General features: G+C 53.4%; 2 protein-coding genes and 3 non-coding genes across 5 annotated transcripts in view; 1 reads left to right on the plus strand and 4 right to left on the minus strand.

Annotated features, from left to right (window-relative positions):
• LOC149875748 (uncharacterized) overlaps window positions 1-27949 on the plus strand; it is a 79821-nt gene that overhangs the window by 26573 nt on the left and 25299 nt on the right. The gene's annotated exons all lie outside the window — the stretch shown is intronic.
• Window positions 897-27949, minus strand: part of LOC149875751 (uncharacterized) — a 39064-nt gene continuing 12011 nt past the window's right edge. Inside the window, 9 exon segments of the mRNA XM_090031514.1 lie at window positions 897-4048; window positions 4902-5029; window positions 6498-6614; window positions 11301-11427; window positions 11903-12072; window positions 13032-13242; window positions 17639-17714; window positions 25872-26142; window positions 26145-27197. Coding sequence (XP_089887640.1) covers window positions 2753-4048; window positions 4902-5029; window positions 6498-6614; window positions 11301-11427; window positions 11903-12072; window positions 13032-13242; window positions 17639-17714; window positions 25872-26142; window positions 26145-27197 — 3449 coding nt within the window. The 3' untranslated portion in view covers window positions 897-2752.
• Window positions 14078-14148, minus strand: TRNAG-CCC (transfer RNA glycine (anticodon CCC)). The gene has a single exon. It is a non-coding gene; the product is annotated as a tRNA-Gly (tRNA).
• Window positions 14909-14979, minus strand: TRNAG-CCC (transfer RNA glycine (anticodon CCC)). The gene has a single exon. It is a non-coding gene; the product is annotated as a tRNA-Gly (tRNA).
• On the minus strand, window positions 16281-16352 carry TRNAQ-CUG (transfer RNA glutamine (anticodon CUG)). Its single transcript has one exon. It is a non-coding gene; the product is annotated as a tRNA-Gln (tRNA).

Here is a 27949-nt window from a genome sequence, read left to right on the forward strand (position 1 = left end):
GGTGTTTGGGTGCTAGATAGTGGGCTGTCACTGGTAATTCTTGTAGTGGCTGTCCTGTTAAAATATTTTAAGAATGACTCTCTGTTGTTCAAGAGTACCCTAAGAGCCAATGAGGGCTTTCTTTTTCTCTGTGGATAGCAAACCCTGCCTCCTCGAGAACAGCTGTTAATGCTTAATGTCAGTGTAATTATAGAAAATATTAAAAAGCAGCTAAGGAAAATATTCCTCATCTACTAACAGATGCGCCCAAAAACTTAGCAATGTTGAGTAGCGAAATGACATCTGAAATTAAAGATGCGTTCAATGGCTTAAAGAGGAATGAGGAAGCCGATTTAGAGGTTATGAAAAGCACGAGTAATGAAATGGTACGTTTAAAGGAATTCAATAAGAATGTTGATCTCATTTTGCAGGTGGATCAAAGGTTAAGACTGGAGTTTCTAACAGAGTTTCATGATGGCTGATGTACTGGGAGCACATTGACAACAGACCACCCCAAAAAACTCTCCAATCTCTTCCAAAGGAGAGCTGTGCCTCCTCTAGCCACAAAAGGAGAGCCCCAAAGCACTTTAGGGGTGATGAGCAGGAGGATGCTGATGCAACCCAGGGAGGGTGCAAGCGGGGCGGGGGGGGGGGATTTCGTGGGGGAGCAGGTGCTCAACTAAAGCAAGAGTGTATACAAGACAGGTGATGGGATGCTCTGTGACCCCCTGGATTGGTGTGCTTCTCCCTCATGTACTGCCACACCTGTATTCTCAAAGGTGATTGCACTTCAATCTACTGGGGGCGGGTGGGGGCTCTGTGAACCAAGTTAGCTTCACAATCCGTCTTTTCTACCTAGCTACTTTAGCAATTTTTTAGAAAACCATGTTAGAAATAAAGTAAAGTATCGCAAAGGACTTTGGAAAGTGTTCTGTATTTTTATTTTCCATACAAGAGCTTCATTTCAAGTGGAATTGAAACTTGCAGTGTTCCAGACTCCAAAGAGTACAAAACGGGCAGTAGCAATCCAACTTCCATGTTCTAACAACAGAAATGCTTGTGTGTGCTCCCACTAAGACAACCCCAACAAGTCTCCAAATCTTGCATGCCGTGGCTAGGCAGTGCAATGGCTGCACCATGACATGACCAGGCAACATGAGCCCAGAAGAGCATGCTTGACAAGGCTGGCTGGTTAATGCAGAGCGGGATACGTAAGTAAATCTTCAATAAAACACTGTACAGTCCTGAATTATATACACAAATGAAGAGGAAGGCTTTGGAAATTCTTTAATGATACAAAGCTCTCTTGGCAGGGTGGGTTGTACACCACAGCCAAAAGTTGACTTTTTAGCTGTCTTTTCAAGCCTGAGCTACCACTATTGAAGAACAAGAGAGCCACAAGGGGAGGAGGGAAGAGGCTTGTGATGCTGGGTGGGGTGATACAGGGAGGCACCCCATAATATGAATCCCAAAGCTGGTGACAGCTTGGGGCCTGCATAAGCAAGGCAAAAAGTCTTGTGGCTGAGGGCACTTGTCAAGTAGACCACCAGCCATTAGCCCTTTATAAAGGCATTAGGGGAAACACCCTACAGAATGGAGCATAAATTGTGTGGGGCACAGCAGGAAGCTGGAAAGCCACAAGATACCTCTGCACTGCCCAACGGGCCAGTTATCATCAGGGATCCGGGTTTTCTGTTTCCCCACAGAAAAGTGGAGAAAACCACGGATTTCCCTTTCTAGTAGAGAAATCCGCAAATTCTCCGCTTTTGCAAAGAGCTCTTGCAGACTGGAATAAGCCTGCAACAGCTGATTACAGAAAGGATGGCAAATCCCCAGCCCCCCCGGGCTCAGACTTGCCCTTCGCCCCTGCATCCTAGAGGTAAGTGGAGTTTGGGGGCTGGGGAAGGTGGCTGGGGGCTGAGGGCACGAGGGCTGCTGCCGGCCCCAGGTGGCACACCACAGCCAGGTGCAGGGCCAGGGGGTGAGGGCAGGGGTGCCCCTCTGCAGGGGGCTTTGTGTGCAAGTGATGCGGGGCACGCATGCTGCCCAGCCAGCTGCCTAGGGGAGATGGAGACACGCATGGAAACAGCTGCACAGCTCTGTGGCCAGCTCTGCAACGGCAGCAAGGGATGGTAGCTGGGGGAGGGAGGGGAACTCGCATGCAGCGGCTGCTCCTGCTTAACTGTGGGGCCTGCCAGTGGATGTGGCTGCTGCGTACAAAACCTCCCTGCACCACCGTGGAGCCATGCCTGGGGCCATGCAGCCGGCCGGGAGTGGTAATGTGGCGCCGGCCGGGTGGCATTAGCCATCCCCACCACCATCCTGTGCCGCATGGCAGCCACAGCCGCCACCACACTGACATTGTGTGGCTGGCCCCACAGCTCCGAGCATGGCTCCACAATGGCAGAGGCAGGGGGGGCAGGTTTGTACAGCGGCCATCACTGCTAGCACAGGTTCTCCCAGGATCCGGCCTGGCCTCTGCCTAAGTGGTTTCCTTTTATCCCATCCCCTGCATCAAACCTTGGCATCAAGCCTCTGTGTCCTCTGGATTCTGCAGTGCCCTACCAGGGCTGAACAACGTGTGGACTCTTGCCGCGCTGCACCAGCATGAGGCTGCTTCTCTGGATGCAAACACTGGTAGCTGCTAATCAGGTATACGCCCCCAAGCCCTTCCTGCATTGCTGGAAGCATTACAGATGCACCCATATGAGACTGAACTGGCTCTAGGTCACCTTGGAGAAGCAGGGGAAACATTTCCAACACTCTACAACCACTAATGTGCTTTCTTCTCTACGTGGATGAGCTGGTGCCGAGCCAGGCTGGAGGACTGGGTGAAGCTCTTCCCACATTCCAAGCACTGATGTGGCTTCTCACCTTTGTGAATAAGGTGGTGCCGAGTCAGGTTGGAGGATCGGTTGAAGGTCTTCCCACACTCTGAGCACTGATGTGGCTTCACTCCTGTATGGATAAACTGGTGTTTGGTGAGGTTGCAGACCTCTCTAAAGCTCTTCCCACACTCTGAGCACTGATGTGGCTTCTCACTTGTGTGGATAAGCTGGTGTTGGGTCAGGTTGAAGAATCGGTTGAAGGTCTTCCCACACTCTGAGCACTGATGTGGCTTTTCCCCCGTGTGGATAAGCTGGTGTTTGGTGAGGTCGGAGACCTGTCTGAAGCTCTTCCCACACTCTGAGCACTGATGGGGCTTCTCACTTGTGTGGATAAGCTGGTGCCGGGCCAGGGTGGAAGATTGGCTAAAGTTCTTCCCACACTCCAAGCACTGATGTGGCTTCTCACCCCTGTGGATAAGCAAGTGTTGGGTCAAGTGGGAGGACTGGGTGAAGCTCCTCCCACACTCCGAGCACTGATGTGGTTTCTCCCCTGTGTGGATAAGCTGGTGTTTGATAAGGTCAGAGACCTGTCTGAAACTCTTCCCACATTCAGAGCAATGATGTGGCTTCTTTCCTGTGTGGATAAATTGATGCTGGGCCAGGGTAGAGGCCCGGGTGAAGCTCTTCCCACACTCTGAGCAGTGATGTGGCTTCTCCTTTGTGTGGATGAGCTGGTGCAGGGCCAGGGTGGAAGATCGGGTGAAGCTCTTCCCACACTCCAAACACTGGTGTGGCTTCTTCCCTGTGTGGATATACTGATGTTGGACCAGGCTGGAAGATTGGGTGAAACTCTTTCCACACTCTGAGCATTGATATGGCTTCTCTTTAGTGTGGATGACCTTATGTTGGGCCAAGTGGGAGGAATGGGTGAAGATATTCCTGCGCTCCAAGCATCCATGTGGATTCTCCCCCATGTGGATGAGCTGATGTTTAGTCAGTTTGAAGGACAGGCTGAAGCTCTTCTCACACTCTGAGCACTGATGAGGCTTCTCCCTTGCGTGCATGCACCAGTGCTTGGCCAGGTTGGAAGGCTGCCTTAAGCTTTTCCCACACTTGGTGCCATGCTGTGACTGCATCCCCCTCTGCACACACTGCTGCTGGGACTGGTCTTGCCAGCACATGAAGTTCTTCCCGAACCCAGTGCAGTGATGCGTCTCCATCTTCAGGTGGATGCGCCAATGCTGAGACAGGGAAAAGAAATGGGTGAAGGTGTTAACACACCTGACACAGCAGTACCTACACTTCCCCAGGTCTGAGGATACACAAAGCTCTTCACCCATTTGGTGAAGCAGTGGGGTGCTTTCCAGATTGGATCTGGTGGTAAGCAACTGCAGTCGAGACGCAGTTTAAGCTGTTCCCATATTTAATGTATATGGGCCTTCTCCCCAATGTGCCTTATCTTATGAAGAGCAATGTGATAGGCAATTAAAGGTTTTCCTGACCTTGGGGCAGGGTTCGGTTTTCCAGAGATTTCACAGACATCAGGACTGGAAGGGACCTTGGAAGATCATCAAGTCCAGCCCCCTGCCCAAAGGGCAGGAAGTCAGCTGGGGTCACAGGATCCCAGCAAGATAAGCATCCAATTTGCTCTCGAAGGTGTTCAATGTAGGTGCTTGAACCACCTCCACTGGCAGACTGTTCCAGACCTTGGGGGCTCGGACAGGAAAGAAATCTTTCCTTATGTCCAGACGGAAACAGTCTTGCAGGAGTTTGTGACCGTTCGACCTCGTCATCCCTTGGGGCGCTCTGGTGAACAAACATTCCCCCAGATACCGGTGGTCACCCCTGATAAATTTATAGGTGGCCATCAGTTATGCCCCTGGGCTTGACAATGAGCTCCTGATTCCCCCTGAGGCCATCCCCAGTCTCTTGCCTGGGATGCAGTGCTTCTTTCTGGTGGCTCTTATGTCCTTCAGCTCTACAGATTCTCTCCTGCACCCAGGGCTCTTTCTGGGCTCTGTTCCCTTCTCCACTTTCATGCCCAACTAGAGATGGTACCTGGTTCAGTATGATGTTTTTCTTCTGGGGCCTCACCTGACTTTTCTGCCATTGCTCCTTCTCAGGTCTCAGAGAGTCCATCTCATGCAAACTCCCTGCAGACGTCCGTGGTGGCTCCAGGTCTGCAGGCCCTTCTGAAGGAAGCTGCTCCTGATCTGCACTTCCTGTATTGGGAACAGAAACTCCAGATTATTCCCTGCCCTCTTGGCAAGGGGCCAAAACTGCTATTCCTTTTGCTGGAATAGGCCTCTAAGTAGGCCTGGACCATGGCACTCATGTTCCCTCAATAAATCAAGGTCTTTGTTCCAAAATCCATGTGCTGGGGAGGAGGGAGAGGCAGGTTCTTGTGCTGGGCTAATTTTCCCTACTCTGGAGTTAAGAGTTAGACTGTCAGGATTTCTGTCCCAGCATCAGCCCCATCACCTTGGACCCTGCTGGAACAAGCACATGTGGGACATCTGCATAAGGACACATGTATGAAGCCCGAATGCTTTCATGCTATAATGGGCTGAGGAGGAGGGCAGGACTTACAGCTGTGGCTCCCTGTTCTGAGAGAAGCAGGGCTCTGCTTCCTGCCTACTTTCAGGACAAGTTCAGCTGCAGGGAATGAGCCCACAGAGCTTTTCTCTGCTCACAAGTCCCAGGTGGCCTGCATGTCAGAGGAATCTGCACCAAGACAAAGGCCTTGCCATGAACCTGAACCTGGACTGTGTTAAGTTTCAGACTTTGTGACGCTCAGGGCCATGAATGATGTGTGCCGGCGGAGGAGGGACAGGTGGGTACGGTGACCACCCACAGGTAGCAGCAGCAACGGCTGTGTCAGCAGTGAGTGGAAAACTCCCACAGCCAGAAGCAGCAGTGTCAGTGGCAGGAGTGGGGGGTGGAGTACTGACCAGTGGTTAGCAACCACCTTCACATGCAGTTGGCAGCATTGGCTGCAAGGGGATGGCGACTGGTGACCACCCACAGGCACCGCTGGTAGCATTAGCAACACTTTTTGCAGGGGGCGCACCACCAATCTCAGGAGATTCACTTCTCTCTACAACATTAATGTGTATAAATTCCAACCATGCTACAGAGCCATTTAGCACAGCTGGAGACCATGCCGAAACACTTCCTGGGTTTTATATCAACCGGGCCAGGAGATGCCAGGGAGAGCCTCAGCTTCTCTCTTGACCAACCGGAAGGGCTACACAGAACCTCTGCACACCATGTTGATTTCCATGGGGGGACTACAAACCCCATCATGCCATTGAAGATGGTATCAGAGAGGTATGGCTACCTTGGGCTGCAGAATGAACTCTTACATTGCTGAGTGGAGATGGAAATGTAAGATCATGGCATCCCAGGGAAACCAGATCTGGGTTGTGAAAACAAAACAATAAACTTGATTCTTTTTTACCAGTTGTAATTAGGGGCAGAAAAAGGGAATTGCTGCTTTGAATAGCTTTGAATTTCAGCGAGTGGGAACACCACCTACCTGGACTCATTACAGCACAATGAACTGTTTTTGAGGTCAGCACCCTGAAACAGAGTCACAGGGTAGATCTGCAGTTTCCAGGCCCCCCTGCCACTCTGGGCATGGAGCATTTCTGTGAGGGAAGCTGGGTGGAAGGAACAGCCACAACTCACCTGGCAGCAGGTCTTCAGACACTGAGATTTTCCCATGGTCCTCATCATCACAGACCCAGAGCTCCACCTGTCCTTGCTGGATGCTGCAGATTAAGGCAGGTGTGGGACCTCGAAATCCTGTTTGGGGCAGTGGTTAAGGAGGATTAGTGACTGGGTACTTGATGCAGAATAACCACGTGGGATTTGGGGAACAGATCCTATGAACTCAAAGTATCTACTAGGGCCTTGATGGACAAGGGAGGATGGGCGTTTGGGATGAAAGCCTTCAACAGAGGAAGCCTCTATAGGAGCTTTCAATAGAGGATGGTCCTCGTCACCCAGGTGGTAGAGGGATGATCCTAAGAAACAAAGCGACTGCAGGCAGTGTGGAATATGCACGGACCTGCCGGCAGCTGTGTCCATGTACAGAGAGAGTGACTAGAGTGCGCACCCACCTGCATGTGGGGGAGCATGCATCTGTGTTCATGGCAGGAGGGAGAGTGTCTGTGTGTCCATGTGCAGAATGAATAGAGTGTGCACCGATCTGCATGTGTACATGTCCGTGTGTGCGCGTCTGTTCATAGCAGGATAGAAAGTGTATTTGTCTCTGTGTGCCCATGTGCAGAGAGTGAGCGAGTAGAGTGCACTCCTGTCTGTCTACACTCCTGTATGTCCATGAGTGCATGTGTCATTACATGTGTGCGAGTGTCTGTTCATGGCAGGAGAGATAGTGTGTTTGTATGTCCATGTGCAGAGAGTAAGTGAGTAGAGTGTGCGCCTGTCTGCATGTGTGTGCGCGCGTCCATTCATGGCAGGGAGAGTATGCTTGTGTCTGTGTGTCCATGTGCAGAGAAAGCAAAAGTAGAGTGCATACCCATCTGTGTGCATATGTTTGGTCATAGCGAGAGAGGAGGAGCAGAGAGAAGAGGCAGACTGTGTCCCCTCACTCCAGCCCAGCAGGTTACCCTACCATCAGCCTCCCCTGCCAGCACCAGGGTGGGGAGGGTAAGCCCCCTTCCCACATCCCAGCTCTCCTGGTGGGGGGAGGGAAGCCTCCAATTTTGTGCTTGCCCAGGACCCCGGTATGCATTAATCTGCCTCTAGGTGCGAGGCCAAATACGGAGTGGTGCGGGGTGGGGGGCATAGGGCCAGACATGGAGCAGTGGGGTATGTGTGGGGGTTCAGAGCCAGATGCAAGAAGGGGGGGCGGGTTACACATGCCCAGATGCACAGCAACACACTTGGGGTGGTGGCCCCCAAGTGCAAGCTGTCTTCCACACTCCTGTTCCTGGGAGGCTGTGGTACAGGCAGCGGTGGCGTTGGGTGGTAGGTGATGGATGGCGGTAATCCATCCCCGCTCAGCCTTCCCTCCCCGTCATTCTTGATGGGCAATCGGTTAGTTTTAGAATAACTGCAGTTGCAACTAAGGCAACCATCCCATCCAATGGGACGATCATCCCAGGAGGGGAGATGAGGGCGCAGGTTGGCAAATACTGCAGGGTTGAACGCAAAGCTCCTGGGAATCATGGATATGGACAAAAGAAAGCAGAAGGACACACATTTCAGAGCATGTGAAAACCCGTAATGTAGAAATGGTCTATATAGTCTTTGTTGAGCTACTAAAAGCACTTGAGCACTTCCCTAAGGAAATCCTCTGGGGAAAATGGAGGAGAAAGAAGGCATGAGAAAAGCAAACTGATCTACTGAAACACAAGTACCATCATTCCCAAATAGAAGCCAGAACAAATCTCCTGTATTACAGATCTTCTGGAAATGAAAACTGGCTTTCCCTAGCTCCTGCAACTAGCCCACTTCTCTAATCACAGTGATGGCTGCCTGATTGGCAGAGGGACTTTAGGAGAAGAAAGTTTTGAGAACGGCAGACTAAGCTTCAGAGCACAGGTCTTTACAGAAACACAGCAAAACCAGAGTCTCTGGTCAGTTTAAAAAGGGCCCACTGTGGTGCTGGTGTCATCATGAAGGCTTTGGCTTCCACGATAACAGTCCACTCTTTGGTGAGAGAGGCAGTGGTCTGCTGGGAAGAGATGGTCTCCACCTCACTTCACTGGGAAGGAAGCTGTTCTCAGCCAGAATGGCTGGCCTGCTTGACTGGGCTTTGAACTAAGCCCATCAGGGGATTGGGGAGGGGGGGGGGGGAGGACTACCACCAAAGCAAGACCCCTGGGCATCTTCTACATAACCAGCAGGTTAAGGCATTCAAGGAAATCCACCCCTACTCCAACCCTGAAACGATGTCCTCCTGGGAGTGCAGGGAAGATTAGGGCCTCCAATGAGATGCTTACATGCCTGTACACCAATGCCAGAACCCTGGGGAACAAATAGGAGGAACTGGTCCTTCTGCTAAATAAGAATGACTACAATCTCATAAGGATAATGGAGAGCTGGTGGGACTCCACCTATGACTGGGCTACAGGTATAGATGGCTATACTCTGTACAGGAGAGATTGTGTGGAGAAAAGGGGTGAGGATGTAGCTCTATGTCAAGGAAAGCTACATGTCCCTGCAAGCTGACAATGACACCCAGGGAGGGCAAATGGAGATGCTGTTGATTAAAATACAGGGAGAACGTGGCACAAGGGACACAATGGTAGGAGCCTACTACAGACCTCCTAATTAAGAGCAAGAGCTTGATCAGGAATTTGCCAAGGAACTGGCTGAGGCTGCACGCTCTCGGTATATGGTTGTCATAGGAGACTTCAACCACCCGGATATCTCATGGGAAGAGCACTCGGCCAAATCCAAACAGTCGCTAAGCTTCCTCACATGCACGGATGAGCTCTGACTCAAGAAATCTATGCGCCAACAAGAGGTAAAGCGCTGCTTGACCTGGTACTAGAAATGGGGGATGATCTAGTCAGCGACCTAATAAATCAAAGGGAAGTTGGGAGACGGTGACCACAAGCTGATCACTTTCACTATCCACCGCAAAGCTGGCAAGTTTCATAGTTTCTAGTGTTGGAAGGGACCTGAGTAGATCATCTAGTCTGACCCCCTGCCACAGGAGGAAAGAGTACTGAGGTCAAATGACCCCAGCAAGGTGTACATCTAACTTTTGCCAATGACACCTAACCTTGAGGCAAAGCGTCCACACCTGAGGATAGGCTGGTGATCCAAACCAACCATGACAAGCTCAGAAAATAGGTGGATCAAAACCTGATAACATTCAATACTGAAAAATGCAAGATACCCCACTCCGGGGGGGAAAAAAGCCTGCATCACATTTATAGGCTTGGCAGTGCTACACTTGCTAGCGCCGCAGCTGAAAGGGATTTGGGGGTCACGATTCACCACAAGATGAACATGAGCCACCAGTGTGATGTTGCAGCTGGTAAAGCAAGCAAAATGCTGGCTTGCATTCACCAGTGCTTCTCAAGTAATTCCCAGGATGTCATCCTCCCATTGTACTCAGTCTTGGTGAGGCTGCAACTGGAGTACTACATCCAGTTCTGGGCTCCACAATTCAAGAAGGATGTGGAAAAGCTTGAGAGTCCAGAGGAGAGAGTCCAGAGAGAGATCAGAGGCCAGGAAAACAGACCTTATGATAAGAGGCCGAGAGCTATGGGACTCACCAAGGCCGCTTAAGGCCAGACGCTGCCTTCGCCGAGCGTCATCGTCGTTGATGACGACGACTAAAGCAGCAATGGGGGAAGTCGAGTCAAGTGGAGCAGAGCAACTGGGATGCTTATCTTGCTGGGATCCTATGACCCCAGCTGACTTCCTGCCCTTTGGGCGGGGGGCTGGACTCGATCTTCCAAGGTCCCTTCCAGCCAGCCCTAATGTCTATATCTAATGTCTGTCTTCAGCCTGGAAAAGCGCAGGCTCAGGGGTGACTTGGTGGCAGCCTATAAGTACATCAGGTGTGTGCATCAGGATTTGGGGGAATATCTGTTCACCAGAGCGCCCCAAGGGATGTCAAGGTTAAAAGGTTGCAAACTCCTCCAAGACCATTTTAGGCTGGACATAAGGAAAAACTTCTTTACTCTCCAAGCCCCCAAGGCCTGGAATAAAATGCCCCCAGAGGTGGTGCAAGCACCTACTCTGAACTCCTTTAAGAGTCAATTGGACATTTATCTTGCTGGGATCCTGCAACTCCAGCTGACTTCCTGCCCCTGAGGCAGGGGCTGGACTCTATGATCCTCCAAGGTCTCTCCCAAGCTTAACGCCTATGAAAGCCATGGAGAGGAAAATGTTAGAAAGTAACATGGACAGAAACTTCCAGTGACCCCCTGGTAGAAATACCTGGGTTGAATCACGGGTACGTGTCACTAGAGGAAGCGCTCAGGAAATGCATCATCCACGTGTTGTAGCAGCAGAGGCTGATAAGACATCCATTAACTTCTGCTCAGTGATAAACAAAGGAAGAGAAATTGGATTTAGATATCAGAGATCTGAGAATTCTAGGATTGTTAAATGTGTTTGGACAGGACACGCGAGTGAAGAAGGAGAAAAAGCAGAAAAAAATTCCCTAAGGAAGAGCTCTTAGTGAATTTATGCGTTTATGAATTGAAAATGATGTGAATGTGCTGAGAAGGCATACGAAAATCATGTTGCCAAGAAACTGCTGAAACAACACACCAGGAGTTACAAGAATGGGGAAGACACAAGTGAAGGCAGCTGGATCAAATAAAGGAGGATCTATCAATATGGAATGGGAGAGGTCTGATCACTGACAGGGCAGTGGGGAGGAAGTGGATTGAAACCACCAGGCAAAGTGCATGAGGATGAGACTACTGAAACACAGGGAGATGACTAAAACATCAGAGTCCGCACAGCTCCATGGAGAAGCAAGAACCAGAGCCTTACCCAGGGAAACGAGGGCTTGGTAATTCCTCAGCATCTGGTCCCGGTAAAGCACCTTGTCTTCATCGTCCAGCAGCTCCCACTCCTCCCGCGTAAAATACACCGCCACGTCCTCAAACACCTCCCGGAGCTGTGGGCACAAGCACTGCACCAGTGTCTCCTGGGCCAGCTGCTCCCAGCCCCACGGCCCCGTCTGCAATCACTCTGCACTACAGCTCATTGCAGGCTTAGCCAGGACAGGCAGGGCTGCAGCATCCCCCCCGTTACTCAGCAGACACGTGAGGTGGATGCAGCTGTGGACGTGGGAGTTCCCGTGTCAGGCTCAGCCCAGTTCATCACGGTCTCTTGGCTCAGACCTTTGAGGCAGCTGGGCCAGCACTTTCGGAGGCAGGGAGCGCTGTCTACACGCACTCTCACCAGGCCTTTCTGTGCCAGCACCCCTGGATCTGCACTTGGGAGGGAGCTCCTGCTAATGTTACCTTGGGCTGTTTCCAGCCTCCAGCATCACAGGCTTGACTCTCTTCAGATCCACACATTTTTTTTACAGCCCCTCCTGCCTCTGCCCCAGCTGTGCTCCCCACAACTGCACCCGGTGCCCTGCTCACCTCCAGGCTCTGCCCCTGCTTTGGGGGCCTGCCCTGCCCCTTCTGCCCTGGGCCCGGCTCAGGTGTCAGGGAGTCCCTCTCCTCCAGTCCCCCTGGGCAAGTCCTCTGCAGATCCAGCTTCACAGGCTCTTCTCCAGGTTTCTGCTCAGTGCTGCTCAGGGTCCCAGCACCTGCGGGTGGGGAAGAGCACACAGGGCAGCACTGGTGCTGCTGGCACGGGGACAGCCCTGCTCGTCTCCTGCACCGGCCTGGGACTAAGGCAGAAAGAGGCTTCGGTGTGTGGAAGAGCGGGGAGAAGGCAGACTCCATGTCCCACAGCTCTTGCTGAGGGCAGGAGGCTGGAGATGAGCCCCAGTAACTCTGTCCCAGTCCAGGGTGGTCATCACAACACCACACAGAGCTGACAGGGACACAGCTCGCTGGGAACAAGCTCGAGGGATGTTCATGCACAAGCTAAGGGCAGGGGAGAGGAAACGCAAGTCCAGTCTTGTCCAGGGCACGGGAAATGCTCCCAGGACTGCGGGGAGAACAAGACCTGCTGATCTTTAGAAGCAGTGACAGGAGCAACAGGTTCTGGCAGAGATTTCTGCATGGAGGGACGGTGCATCCTGCTTCTGGGCAGGGTCAAGCCACCGCTTCCTCCCTGCCCTGGGGAAGGGCCTGGTTTGGGGCATCAGCCCAAGGAGCTTTTGTCTGCTGACAGCTCCCAGATCTCCTCAGTTTCAGGGGAATCTGCAGCAGCACAGAGCCCTGGCTTAGCTATAGCTGAAGTAGCCAAAGCCACTGGGGAAGGTCATTTACCCATCACCTGCACCAGCCCCTGACTGGCACAGAGGGCTCACAGGGACAGGAGAAAGGGGCAGGGGCGAGTGACAGGTGACTGGTGGAGCATGAATAAGATCACCGATTGGTACCACGGCAGCACGACAAGGCCCAAGACACAGCCTCTCTGTGCTGGGAGCCGCACACATGCAGGGAGACGGATGTCCAGCCCAGCCTGGGAGCTGCCCAGCTCGGTCCCAGCCCAGCCCTGCGGTTACCAGTATTACAGACTGGGGCACACGTTGGATCCTCTCCCCCGCATACAGCACAGCCATCTGGCTCCCAGCCCTTGTGTCTGGTCCCTCACCTGAGTCCTGGGGGGGCCGGGGCCCCTCTCGGGGGACAGGAGGTGGCTTGTCCCGAGGCCCCAGGGTGTCCCTCTCTCCCGACTCCTCCACAGGCCAATCCGCACCACGGCCCTCGGGCTGCTCCGGCCAGGAGTCACCAGGGTCCTGCAGCGCCGCAGTGGATGGCATCTTGTCTGAGGACACCTCCTCGACCTGCACACTCACTGTGACCTGGGGACGAGATCAGCGTGTCACGGGGGAGCAGGGACGTGGGGGACACGGGGCAGGGGGGAACTTCCCCCAGCACACGGCCACAGGGACAGCCGCATCCACGTCGGGGGAAACGTTCGCACTTGTGGCATCTCATCCTGCTCCTGCCACGGGTGAAACCCCTCGGCCCGGGCCGCGGCCTTAGCACAGGTCCGCACGCTCGCCCCCACGCCCGGCTCCGCATCCCCAGCGCAGGGTGACCAGGAACAGCTCCAGCACCACCTGCGCCAGCACCTGCTCCCTGCGGCAGTGCTGGGGCTCCAGCCAGCCCTGGCACAGCTCCCGCCGGCGGCTGCAGACCTCCCGCGGCCCCTCGGCCGGGGGCTCTGAGGGGATCTGGGCCTGAGGGGGGGGCCGCTCTGACGGGAGACCCGCGACCAGCGCCGGCCTGCCCGCCTAGAGCAGCCGCGGGCGTCCTCCTGCCCCGCCCGGGGCCCGGCTGCATCCAGACACCCCCAAACCTCCCCCTCAGCCTGCACCAGGCTCCGCAGCCCCAGCCTGGCCCGGTGTCCCCCGACGCCCCGCCAGTGCTGACCCGCACAGCTGCCCACGGGATGCAGCCCCACGGCCACGGACCGCACCTCCCCCGCCCCGCACCCCTCTGTGTCCGGAAGCGACCACACCGCGGGGGGCGGGGCTACCAAACCTCGCGAGAAGAAACGCGGCGGCGCTTTAAAAGCCCGCGCGAAGGAAGCGCGTGGGCGGGGCAATGAGGGATCTGGGCTTGCGCGTCACGTCTCTGTGTGGAGAGCTCGAGCAGGTGGTCAAGGCCTGCAAAACCGTCACCTGCGGCCCCTGCACTGGCTGGGAATTGAACCCAGGTCTCCTGCATGGGAGGCAGGAATTCTACCGTTGAACCACCAGTGCTTCGATATGCTCGGCTCCCTGTTCAAGCCCTGAAAGAGTTTTACTTTCAAGAATTTGGGGTACAGGTCCCCCGAGGCCTCTGCACGAATCTTCCGGAAACTTGGCAGGCTTCAGGCGCTCCGCAGAGGCTACCAGCCCTGCAAGTTGAATCCAAGTCAGACAAAAAGCAACAAACATTATACCCTATGGCCAGATCGCTGAGGCGGCTCCGAAGCTTCGGCGCCACTTCGGCCGGATCCAAGCTGGAGCTCGGTCTGGAGCTCTCGATCAGATCACCGCCATGGGAAGTGGCTGGCTCCAAAGCTGGATCGGATCGTGGCTGCCTCGCACAAGCCTACTGCTCAGTGACTTGGCGCAGCAGCGGGCAGCCAGTGAGCGATGCGGCAAGACACCGCTCCCAGCGGGACACAGTCTGAAGTGCTAACAGCTGAAGAAATAGCAGCTGAGGGTGTGAACGGTGACAGCACTTTAGGCTCGTTACCGGCTTCACAGAGCTCTGCTTGTCCTGCCTCCGTGGAGCCGGCCTGAGGGTGCGCGGCCCCTGCTAGCGCTGCCAGGACCCCAGGGGACGGCAAAATCAGTCCAGTCCTATCCCAAGGGCAGGCTCAACCAATGTGGTAGAGGAGGCACTGGGTGCAGGTCATACTGTGAAAGGGACATCCCAGAGCCAATCCCTCTGTATGCTGCAGTGGAAGTTACTAATAAGCTTCTTTAACTAAATTAGGCTGTTAAGGCCTGGAAAATGGTCACCTACAGCCTCTGCACTGGCTGGGAATTGAACCCAGGTCTCCTGCATGGGAGGCAGGAATTCTACCATTGAACCACCAATGCACTGGAGACACCAGCCTTTCTATCCAAGTCCTGACAAAGCAAGCAGAAAGGCGACCCTTCCCTCCACTGGGATTCACTCCAAGGACAAACAAGCCCAAGGTTTTGGGGGATCTTCACGCTCGTGATCCAAAGCTGATCAAGCATCACCGGCCAGCACTGAAACAAACAGCCCGCAGTAGAACAAACAGGAAAACACTACAACCACGGGGAAGTGATTGCGCTACCCTTGCGTGGGTTTCTTCCTTTGCCCTGGCTGCCACAAGGACCCCAAATCCCTTTCTGAGCTCCTGCTCTCCACGTGACTCCCTCCATCCCTGTGATGGGTGCTGCAGGGATCCTGCAGTGACTACAAGCATCTGGGATGTGGGTGCCCCAGGGTCTGGATGGACATAGCAGAGACCCCCTTGGGCCTGTCTGCTGCCTGTGCCACAGGCCGGGCACTTGGCTGCTCCTCTTCCTTTTCCTGTCTTGATTCATTCTTGCAGGAGTCCTTCCCTGGCCCCAGGGCAAGAGAAGGGAGGTGAGCATGGAGCGAAGGAGAGCGAGCCCAGAGCGGAACAGCCTTCATGGGGAGTTTGCCTCCTCTCGGCACCTCCCCGCAGGCCGCAGGAGGAGAGCGTGAGTTCCCAGCTCCAAGGGCCCGGGGCTTCCTTCCACCTTTGTTACAGCACACTTGTCACACAATCAGTGCTGCACGCTCGTGCACCCATGGCATATCAGTGGCACAAAAATGCTTGTGTGTCACCGGCTTGTCAGAGTTGGGAGAGTTTATCCAGCCAGGCGTGGCAGAGCAGGATGGGGTGCTGACCCAGCCCGCAGGTGTGGAGGGGTGGGGAAGGGCAGTTAATCCTCTCTGACCCGGATGTGTCCATTTCAATGCCACTGCTGGGGATGCCAGGCAGGATGGGTAGACTGGCAGGATCCCATGGGGGCTGGCTGAGGAGCCAGCAGGCAGCCCAGGCTCAGGCGAGGGGATGTGGTGGGGCCATGGCAGGTGGGAGCAGCATCTGGCTGCTGATGCTCAGTGTTGCTGCCAGTGGGGCAGGGGGAAACTGAGTCTGCGGCTGCCCCAGTCCCACTGTGCGTCCGGCGTGGCGGGACTGGCTGCATGTGCCACAGCCTGAACTGGCCCCCATCTGTGAGCTGGAAACCATCGTGCTGTGGGCCACATGCAGGCCACAGGCTGTATTTCGCACACCCATGCAAATGTGGGGAAGAGCGAAGGAGAGGGAAGTTCAGCAAAGAGCCAAGCCAAGCCACTTCTTGACAAAAGAGCTGGTGCTGCAAGAAAAACAAGCCAGAGGTTCTGCCGAGACTCGAACTCGGATTACTGGATTCAGAGTCCAGGGTGCTGGCCATTACACCACAGAACCAGTACAGGGATTGCCTCCTGGCTGCATGGAAAAGCCTTGCCAGAGGCCACCTGCCCAGGGCAGCCAGGTCCCAAGACTCCCTGGGTGGCTGTGGGGAAGAGCTCCTCAGGCTGGTGAGGCAGTCCGACACACATCCACTCCTCCAACCCGGCAAGGCTTCAGAAAGAAACCTCTAGTCATCCACAGAAGGGGAGGAAAGAGAATGTGTGGAGCTCCTTCCCTTGCCCTTAAGCAGTAACCACAGGCCCCAGACTTCATGGGAGATTTAGGGTTAAGCAAACTGTGCTTTAAGAATTTGTCCTGGGTTTGGCTCCTACCCCATGCTGTTCCTCCCCCCTGTCTAAACTCTGGCACCCTCCTCCTGTCTTTAGCTTCCCTTCTATAGATGCAGGTCATGAATTCCTTGGAAACCCTCCAGGAAATATTAGATCCTGTAAGTCAGCCCACAGGGTGACTGAGGCAGCCTGAATTTCATAGACATTAGATTTCATAGACATTAGGGCCGGAAGGGACCTTGGAAGGTCATCGAGTCCAGCCCCCCAAATGCCAGCCAAAGAGTGACAAGGTTCTTTGGGTAAATCTGACTTATAAGACCAACTCAAATAGTTGGACAACTTCTTTGCAAGCTTTTGGGTATAAATGTCCCTCATCAGGCTGAGGAAGCATCTCCAGCTGCTTTCTGCTCTTCCTGGATGGTATAAGTAGTAAAGAAGCCAGAGGCTGGTGTGCATGCAAGAGCTGATCAGTGAAGGTGTAAATTGAGGAGAGAAAGGGCGTGGGGGTGGAGAGTGGAGGAGACAAAGGGAATTAATGTAGCTACTAGATAGTGGAGAGGTACCTGGGGGGTCAGCTGTCAGGCAGGTTATAATGCATCATAAATCCAATGTTTATAATGTTAACAGCACAAAATGGGAGCCTGACAATGCCTTCCATCTCCTTTGAGTTCAAGAAGACACCCATCAAGACTCAAGACCGGAACTTCTCCCTGCCCTCTGAGCTGCCTGTACTAGGGAGCCACTTCACGCTCAGGAAAGCAGCTTGGGACACTGCCAAGAGCCTGAAAGCCAGGGCTGGCCAGGGCTATGCTCACAGGTGGGAGAGACCCTGCCCTGCGCGGCCCTTTGCGCAGGTGCCCTGAAAGATGGCCAAGAGCACGAAGGCGGTCTGCAGCTTCCTGTCTCCAGCTTTCCTAGCTGCATCCCACAAGAGACAGTGGGACTGATCCCCTGTGCTAGAGACCCCAGGGTGTCAAAAGGACAATTCTTCCCACAACCCATTCCCGTCACCAACTGCAGTGTGAAGCTGAGGAAGGCTCCTAGCAACAACTTGGGCTGTGTTCCCGTCTTCCTCTGGAGAACGACCCTGCAGGAACGAAGCAGGAGAGAGGCCAGTGGGAGTATTGGGTGCCTCGCTCACTGGACCTCAGTGAATATTGCACTGGCCACTCATGTAGAAAGGTGCCAGTTTCACAAATGTGGTTTTACTTGTTCTGTTTTCTTCTCCCCATTTTACACCTCCTCCTGGCCTCTTCTGGCCAGGTATTTCCCTGCTTGGCCTTGCTAGAGCTGTCGCACAAGTCAGGAAGGGCATGTCATGAACAGCACCTGTGCATCCTGGAGGGGAAAACAGCTCTGCCTCCCTGTGAGAAGGGGAGAAAGTGCCTTGTGGCAAAGTAGAGGAGAGAAAGAGAAGGAAAAGGAGATGGGCTTTGTTGTCTGGATCAAACCCAGGCCACAGCAATGAGTGCATGGCCATCAGATCACCCCTGAGCCTGCACTTTTCCAGGCTAAAGAGTCCCATAGCTCTCAGCCTTTCATCCTAAGGTCTGTTTTCCTGAACTCTGATGATGCACGTGGCTGTCCTTTGCACCCTCTCAAGCTTCTCTACATCCTTTTTGAATTGTGGAGCCCAAAACTGGTTTTCTCCATGCCAGCAGCACCAGCGCTGCCCTGTGCACTCTTTCCCACCCGCAGGTGCTGGGACCCTGAGCAGCGCTAAGCAGAAAACTCCTGGAGAAGAGCCTGTGAAGCTGGATCTGCAGAGGACTTGCCCAAGGGGAGAGGATGAGAGGGACTCCCTGACACCTGAGCTGGGCCCAGGGCAGAAGGAGCAGGGCAGGCCTCCAAAGCAGAGGCAGAGCCTGGAGGTAAGCAGGACACCAGGTGCAGCTGTGGAGAGCACAGCTGGGGCAGAGCCAGGAGGAGTCAGGGGGGCTGTAAACAATGTGGGGAGCAGAGAGACCTGAAGAACGTCAAACCTGTGGTGCCGCAGGCTGCAAACAGCCAAAGCTGGCATTAGCAGGAGCTCCCTCCCAAGTGCAGATACCAGGGGTGCTGGCACAGGAAGTCCTGGAGAGAGTGCATGGAGACGGGGCTCCCTGCTTCCAAAAGTGCTGGCACGGTTGCCTCAAAGGACGGAGCTGACAGACCGTGATGAGCTGGGCTGAGCTCTATGTCCACAGCTGCATCCACCTCGTGTGTCAGCTGAGTAACGGGATGTTGCAGCCCTGCCTGTCCTGGCTAAGCCTGCAATGAGCTGTAGCGCAGAGTGATTGCAGACGGGACCATGGGGCTGGGAGCAGCTGGCCCAGGAAACACTGATGGTGCAATGCTTGTGCCTGCAGCTCTCGGCAGTGTTTGCGGACGTGGCAGTGTATTTCATGCAGGAGGAGTGGGAGCTGCTGGAAGATGAAGAAAAGGTGCTTTACTGGGACCAGATGCTGAAGACTTACCAAGCCCTCGTTTCCCTAGGTAAAACACTGGAACAGGCTACCTAGAGAGGTGGTGGAGTCTCCACTGTTTGAGGTTTTCAAAGCCCAGCTAGACAAAGCATTGGCTGGGATGATGTACTTGGGGCTGGTCCTGCTTAGAGCAGGGGTTAGACTAAATGTGATCTCCCAAGGACCCTTCCAAACAAATTTCTGTGATTCTATGATTCTAATACAGAGGTTTGTTCTGGCTTGTGTGCAGGGTTGGGGGACTTATGTTTTACTAGGTCAGATTGCTTTTCTCAGGCCTGTCCCTCATGACTCTGTCAATTCGATACCCTTTCTATACCAGGGGGTGGTTGGTGCTTTGTTTCTTATGACCATCCCTCCTCCACCTAAGTGACAAGGATCATGCTCTATTGAAGGCTTCTCCCTGCAGTGCCTTCTCTTTCATCCTAAATGTCCTTCATCCCTTGTCCATCAAGGCCAGGGGCAAAATATGGCCTGTGGGCCGGATCTGGCCCATGAAGCCATTCTATGTGGCCTGTGGGGCCCCTAAAGAATGTAGAAAATTAATATTTCTCTGCCCTTGGTTCCTGTCAAGTGACAGGAACAAAGGGCAGGAACAAAGGGCAGTAGGACCCAGGGGAAGCCCCAGTGGGAAGCCCCAGGCGGGATTTCTGGGCTGGGAGCATGTGGCTGCCCCTGCAAGGGAAACTCAGGCAAGTGGTGGGGGCAGGACCCTGCACTGCAGCTGCTTGCAGCCCACGTGGGGCTGCCTGTGCCCGCTCTGGACAGCTCCCTGCAGGCTGCGAGCACCTGCGGTCTGGGGCACTGGCTGTGGGGCAGGGGAGGGGCCACTTCACCCCCCCATGCTTAGCTTTTCCCTGGGCTCCTTTGCTGTGTGGAGAAAAGCAGCCCCTCGCCCTCCCCATGGCCGATGCCCCACACTACAGGCGCTTGCAGCCCATGCGGGTCTGTCTGGAGCAGGCACAGGTAGCCCCAGGCAGGCTGTGAGTGGCTGCAGCGCAGGGCGCCGGGCATGGGGTGGGGAGGGGCTGCTTTTCCTACCCCACTGCGCTCAGCACCACCTTGTAATCTGGCCCTACTGCCAGGCCTACTTAGAGGCCCATTCCAGCAAAAGGAATAGCAGTGTTTTGCTCCTTGCTAAGAGGACAGGGAATAATCTGGAGTTTCTGTTCCCCACACAGGAAGTACAGATGAGAAGCAGCCTCCTGTGGAAGTGCCTTCAAACCTGGAGCCGTCACAGACGTCCCCAGGGAGTTTGGATGAGATCGACTCCCTGAGACCTGAGAAGGAGCAATGGCACAAGAGTCAGGTGAGGCCCCAGAAGGAAAACGTAGCTGTGAACCAGGTACCATCTCCAAGGGGACATGAGAGTGGAGAGGGGACAGAGCCCAGAAAGAGCCCTGGGTGCAGGGAAGAATTTGTGGAGCTGAAGGATGTAAAGACCCACCAGAGAGAGGCACTGCATTCCAGGCAAGGCACTGGGGAGGGCCTCAGGGGGAATCAAGAGCTCACTGCCAAGCACAGGGGCATAGCCCAACCCTGCCCCAAGGTCAGGAAAACCTTTAATTGCCTGTCACTCGTTGCTCTTCATAAGATAAAGCACTCTGGGGAGACAGTCCATATATGCATCAAGTGTGGGAAGAGCTTCACCTGCTTCTCGACCCTGGTTGTTCAGTGCCAGATCCATTCTGGAGAGCGCCCTACTGCTTCACCAAATGGGTGAAGAACTTTGTGTGTCCTCAGACCTAGTGAAGCACCTACATGTCCACAGGGGGAAGTGTCAGTAACTAGTGTGCCAAGTACGCTAAGACCTTCACCCATTTCTTCTCCCTGTCTCTGCACCGGCAAATCCACCTGAGGTGGGAGACTCACTGCTGCACTGGGTTCAGGAAGAACTTGTGTTGGCAAGACTAGTCCCAGCAGTAGTGTGTGCTGAGGTGGACGCAGTCACAGCATGGCACCAACTGTGGGAAGGGCTTAAGACGGCCCTCCAACCAGGCCAAGCACTGGTGCGTGCATGCAAGGGAGAAACTACATCAGTGCTCAGTGTGAGAAGAGCATCAACTTGTCCTTGAACCTGACTAAACATCAGCTCATCTACATGGGGGAGAAGCCACATCCATGCTCCGAGTGTGGGAAGAGCTTCTGTCACTCCTCCAGACTGGCTCAGCACCATTGTATCCACAAAAGGAAGAAGTCACGTCTGTGCTCGGAGTGTGGGAAGACCTGCACCCGATCCTCCCACCTGGCCCAAGACCAGGTCATCCATGCTAAAAAGAAGATGCAGGGAAGAAGCCACATCAGTGCTTGGAGTGTGGGAAGAGCTTCACCCAATCTTCCACCCTGGCCCTGCACCAGCTCATCCACATTAAGGAGAAGCCACATCAGTGTTCTGTGTGTGGGAAGAGCTTCAGACAGGTCTCTGACCTGATCAGACACCAGCTTATCCACATGGGGGAGAAGCCACCTTGGTGCTCAGAGCGTGGGAAGAGCTTCACCAAGTCCTCCCACCTGACTCAGCACTGGCTCATCCACCTGGGGGAGAAGCCATATCAGTGCTCAGAATGTGGGAAGAGCTTCACCGGATCCTCCAAAAATGGCCTGGCGCCAGTTCATCCACATAAAGAAAGCACATTAATGGTTAGAGTGTTGGAAATGTTTCCCCTACTCCTCCAAGCTGGCCTAGCACCAGTCCATCCACATACGGGTGCATCTGTAATGTTTCCAGCAATGCAGAAAGGGCTTGGGGATATATAGCCACTCAGCACCCACCAGTGTTTGCATCCAGGGAAGCAACCTCATGCTGGTGCAGTGCAGCAAGAGTTCACCCATTGTTCAGCCCTGGTAGGGCACTGCAGAATCCAGAGGGCACAGGGACTCAATGCCAAGGCTTGATGCAGGGGATGGGATAAAAGGAAACCCTTCAGACAGAGACCAGTCCAGATGCTGGGAGAACCTGTGAGGAGATGATCTTTGCATCAGCCTCGGTGCTTGTGCCATCCCCATCATTCTCTAAAAGCACTCAGTGCTCCCAGGGAGAGACGGGCTTTCACAGTAGGGTGCCCTCCTGAAGACAACTGGCTCCAGCTGACACCCAGGGAGTGCCTTCAGCCAAATCTGAGCTTAGTCCTTCCTCCTGTTCCCAGGCTCCTGGTATATGAGGCTCTTGAATTGCAGGAAGGACATTTATGGCGGGGAATCATTCCCTGCCTTCTACCCTGGCCTTGCCTTTCCTCTCTACCACATCACCCCTCTCCAAGGCCTGCACATGCCCATCATTGTCTGCAGGAAACTTCCACTGCCACCCTGTGAGCCCATTTTGGCAGTTTTGCTTCTCAGCTCGTCAGAACTGCACCACCAGGCACCAGCTGCTGCCTCTCCCCCCCACCCTTCATCCCAGTCTCTATAATAGATTCTTTGCTAATCAAGCCCCACAACTTAACATGATATCCCTGTGGTTGGTCTCTATGTCCTCTCCAGAGCTGTGAAACAGGAACAGAGCAGGGCCCAGAATTTCCCAGCCCCTTCCCTTTCCAGAGGATACACTACAACCCCGGGTGTAGTGTTCATCCTTGGGAGCAGGAGCTGGTTACACTTGAGGCATTATACCCATGGACTGCTGTGCAGCCAGGACCCTGCCATTTTGGATGAACCTCTGCCAGGGCAAGTAGAGTATCCCTTCTAGGTTAAACGCGATAGTAGGGGTAATGGTGGTGCAGCCCGACAGGTCCTGCCTCTTCCGTGGAAGCGTGGAGAAAGTGTGAATGCATCCTGGGGGTGAAATGCAGCACATTGTAATGTCCCATGGGGAATACTGAGGCTTCCCCGCTAGTGCCAAAGCCATTTGGCTCCAGGAATGTCCCCTAGTGGCTACTCTAAGAGGCCAGTTAACTCCTCCTGGAGCATACACATTCATCTCCATAACTGTCCTTTCTGCTGATACCTTCCAGTGTATTAAACTACTCCCTCCCTTTCCCTACATTACAGCATTTAAGAAAATAACCTTTTGACTTCTGAATGAACCTCAGTTTGGCAGGGGGGCTGGTTTGTCTTGCTGTTGGAGGTGACCACAGAAAGGAGGGAGGGAATAGGAGTTTGTTTGACACATTTTGAATGTGCCTGTTCCTTGGTGCATTTCAGGGGGGCAGTTGAGGTTGGGGCAATGTGTGTAGGTGAGGGAGTGTGTCAAAACAACTGAAATCCTGACAAACCTGTCCCAAGAGGGGAGCATGGGTGCAAGTCAGTACAGGTCTCCTGATGTTTCTTCATAAGGCCTGACTCCAAAGCCTGCTTCTCAAATGCAGCTCCCAATGTTTTTTGTGACAGTCTTATGCAGAAAAGAAAGATGTGTTACAGAAGAGCTGCATAAGGATCAGCTGGCGGGGCCCTGAGCAGGGTTGAACAGGAGCACAGGGAGGCACCTAAGTCCACCAAGGCCCCTGCTGCCGGCTTCTCTCCCACACCAGCTCCAGCAAGTGACTGAGAGCATGGGAAAGTCCAGTTGGGACCCTAGTGATTTATTCCATTGACACTCGTGGCCACAGCCACCATAGGCTCCACTTCCTATTGGGTGATGGCATTGGCACCAGGAAGGATAAAGGCACTAGATCTTCCCTTTTGATCTCTCTGCATCTTTGGAACATCAATATATATACTACTCACAAAAAGGCATTGGCTGAAGTAGGCCTGATTAGCACAAGTGTCCAACGCACGAGCTCCTTATAGAAGCAGAACTTGACATGTCGGTCAGACGAAAGCTCCTGTCTAGAGATGAAAGGGGGAGATGGCAGTACAAGGTGAAGACTAGCCCAGTCTCAGGTGGAAACAGAACTCCCAGATCAAGATGTGAAATAAGCCCACAGCACAAGATGGCTCAAGATATTCCAGATATTTGTGGAATGTAATAATTAATTTTTGGATCACTGTATAAAAGGAAATTTAGAAAACATGGGACCTTTGTATTGGCCTAGGGGAGCTTACATGGTTTTTTACTGATACCTTATCACAGACACACATGCAACAGTATCTGTTGGCCCTGGATTTAGAACAAAATGCCTATTCCAGGAGAGGGGACCTACTCTCAGACTGACCACAACCTTTCCATTCAACAATAGGCAAATATATTGATATACAGTGATAACAGAAAAAAAAACAATACAAGCAATCAAACAATTCTGCGTATGTCTACCAATTCTAGGGCTGTCTTCAGAGTTAAGAAAAGTCTGGCCAGGACACAGGTTTCACGCTAAGGCTCCCTCTTATGTGTCAGATGTCAGCATGTCAACAGCCAGGAGGTGGGATGCCAAGGCCTGCCCCATCCCTCCCCTTTCCCCCATAGGGTGGATGAGATCTACTGGTGGTGTGCCCTCTGTCCAAGGTGGCTTCAGGGACCCCTCCCAGGAGACAGGGATAGGGATCCCTCTCAAGGACCCACTCAGAAGATGGGAAGGAGGAGAACCTGGGCCCTTTATTACTCTCAAGTCTCTGCTTTTGTAGGCTTCTTTCTTCCTGATGACTCTTCATCCATGGCTATTGCTGTTTGGTCTCTCTGTGTTAGTCACACTATGTTCTGTTTCATCAATGCAATCCAAGTCCATCGCATGCACACCCTTCCCACAAAGTAATTTTTGTCCCCCTTCTTTGGCCTTGTGAACTGGTGCCACCTCATCTCATGTTATGGAACAGGGTGGTACATGCCCGCACTTTCCCAGGCTGTGTGTGTTTCCGTTGGCCTTGTTTTGTTAGACAGCCTGTCTACTTCTGAAGGCTGAGAAACTGTGTCAGAGACCCAGGCTTTTAGAAATCCGTTAACCCCTGCTGCCTATTCTGAACCATTCTAATACATATATATACACATCTATAAGCCAATTCCCAAAAAACCATTAAATACCATTTAAATACCATTTTCAAGACATCAGTATCTTGACTATCAGATCATAGCTGTGTTCGGTCCATAGTATGTAGACAATAAACTTGGCCAAACCTTTGCCAGTTCTTTAAGACACAACCGGTGTTGGGGTCTCCTGGCTGTGACTTTTTGACAGAACCACAGCTGTAGAGAATTCACCACTGAGAACAGATCAGTAACACTCAGCGAGGATGGCAACACCAGCACCATATACGAGAGCATTACTTCTGGTGCTACCTCACCTTCCAGCAAGGCAACAGGGTCCCAATATCAGTGCTCATACAGTTGAATCATAAAGTCATAAGGCATGTCTACACATGCATTAATGCAATTTTCCTGATGCACATTCAATATAGTACCTCCAATATGAGTTTTGTTTTAACCAATGTTAAAGACAGGACACTTTGGAAGAAATGTTTGGCTTTTGAGAACCTGCCTTGTATTTGAATGGTTATGGTAGGTGAGCAGCCATTGCCCCCCACCCCCTATCCCTCCTGTGTGAAATTTTTATTTGACATTAAAGTAACCCAGATTAAACTTTGGGAGTGAGTTAATTTTGAGCAAAGGAAAGCCACTTTCCCTGGGAAGATAGTGATCCACATGTAGGGTTTCTTGCAATTTAACAGATTCATTTTGCACTCATAATGACAGCTTCATAGGACTAATTATCCGAGTTATCCCCGCACAGGCAAGCCATGGCTGCTGTTCATGTCTGCCCCTCCCTTCTCCCAGGGCAACACTAAACAGGGGATGCAACAGGGCCCGGCCTTCCTGCCCCTTGTTCAGGGCGCTCTGGCCTGCTCCAGGTACAGGAGGGGGATTCCTGGGGACTCCTGCCCAGCTACCTCCTGCCTGTGACCAAGTAACCTAAAGCATGGATTTGGTTAGGCACAGGAAAGCGGGTGGCTCAGTGTAGGAACGCCCTGCCCTCCCGCAACTGACCCGCCACAGGTCTTCCCTCAGGTATTCCCTCATTTTGAGCACTGATGTGGCTTTCCCCATCCCTGTGTGGATAAGCTGGTGCCAAGCCAGGTTGGAGGACTGGGTGAACTTTTGCCATTCCTCTCAGCACCAATGTGGCTTCTCTTTTGTGTGAATGACCTGATGCTGGACCGGGCAGCAAAACTGGGTAACGCTCTTCCCATGCTATGAGTGTGTAGCTACTCCAGCGTGTGGATGAGCCGGTGTCGGGTCAGGCTGGAAAGTCGGCTGAAGCTCTTCCCACACTGCGAGCACTGATGTGGCTTCTCCCCTGTGTGGATGAGCCAGTGTCGGGTCAGGCTGGAAGATCGGGTGAAGCTCTTCCCACACTGTGAGCACTGATATGGCTTCCCTCCTGTATGGATTAGGCGGTGCTGGGTCAGGTTGGAGGACTGGGTGAAACTCTTCCCACACTCCAAACACTGATATGGTTTCTCTCGCATGTGATTAAGCCGGTGCTGGGCCAGGCTGGAGAGCTGTCTGAAGCTCTTCCCACACTCTGAGCACTGGTGTGGCTTCTCCCCGCTGTGGATGAGCCGGTGTTGGGTGAGGCTGGAGGATTGGGTAAAGCTCTTCCCACACTCCAAGCACTGATATGGCTTCTCTTGCGTGTGAATAAGCCAGTGCTGGGCCAGGCTGGAGAGGTATCTGAAGCTCTTCCCACACTCTGAGCACTGATAAGGCTTCTCCCCTGTGTGGATGAGCCAGTGTCGGGTCAGGCTGGAGGACTGGGTGAAGCCCTTCCCACACCTGGTACATATGTGGAGCTTCTCTCTGGTGTGCTTTATCTTGTGAAAAGCCAGAAGTGATGGGCAGTTAAGGGTTTTCCTGACTTCGGAGCAGGGGTGGGCTCTGCCCCAGTGAATGGCAGTGAGCTCCTGCTTTCCTCTGAGGCCCTCCGCACTACCTTGGTTTGGATGTAGTGCCTCTTTCCAGTGGCTCCTTATGTCTCTCAGCTCCACAAATTCTTCCTTGCACCCAGGGCTGTTTCTCAGATCTGCCCCTTCTCCACTCTCCCACCCAACTGGAGATGATACCTGCTTCACTGTTACATTCTCCTGCTTTTCGGGCCTCCATGGACTCTTGTGCCATTGTTCTCTCTCGGGTCTCAGGGAGACTATCCCTCCTAGACTCCATGGGGAAGTTCGTGGTGGCTCCAGGTCTGCAGGCCCTTCCGCAGGAGTCTGCTCTTCAGCTCTGCTCAGCAGCCAGGCACCTGCTGCATGGGGAAGAGAAACTCCAAATTAGCCCGTACTCTGTTGCCAAGTGGCAAACACTGCTTTCCTTCTGCTGGGATGGGCACAGGCCTGGACCTTGGCACTTGTCTTCCCTCACCAAAACAAGGTCTTCCTGCCAAAACCCCAAATGCTGGACACGATGAAGGGGCAGGTCCCTGTGTTGGGCTAATGGTCCCAACTCTGTGCAGTTCAGAGTTTCTGGCCCACCTGTCAGCCTCATCATCTCAGGCCCTGCTAAGAGAAGCACAAGTGGGAGATGTGCATTATGACAGTACCTGAATAGTTTTATGCTCTAATGGGCTGAGGAGGAGGGGAGGACCTACAGCTCTGGCCTCTCTTCTGAAAGGAGCAGGGCTGTGCTTTCTGCCTGCTTCCAGGGCAAGGTCTGGTGCAGGGAATGAGCCCATGTAGCTTTCCTCTGTTGAAGGGTCCCAGGTGGCCTCTGTGTCACAGGAGCCTGCATCAGGTCTAATGCCTCAGCATGAGCTTGAACCTGGACTCTGTGGTATCTCAGGCTTCTTGACATCAGGGCCCCAGAGATGAAACACAAAGGAGGGTATTCTGGTGCAAACCATGAGGGATTCATGTCCCCCCACAACCTGAAAGCTTCAGAATCCCACCCATGCCATGGAGCCATGTCATGCAGCCTGAGACCAGGATAAAACACTTCCTGGGTTCCAGGTCAACCTGATCAGGAGAAGAAAGGGAGAGAGAGCCTCAGCTTCTTTCTTGT

This window comes from Crocodylus siamensis, chromosome 1, assembly GCF_052110815.1.
Source record: "Crocodylus siamensis isolate JL-2025a chromosome 1, ASM5211081v1, whole genome shotgun sequence".
In the NCBI taxonomy this organism is placed as follows: domain Eukaryota; kingdom Metazoa; phylum Chordata; order Crocodylia; family Crocodylidae; genus Crocodylus; species Crocodylus siamensis.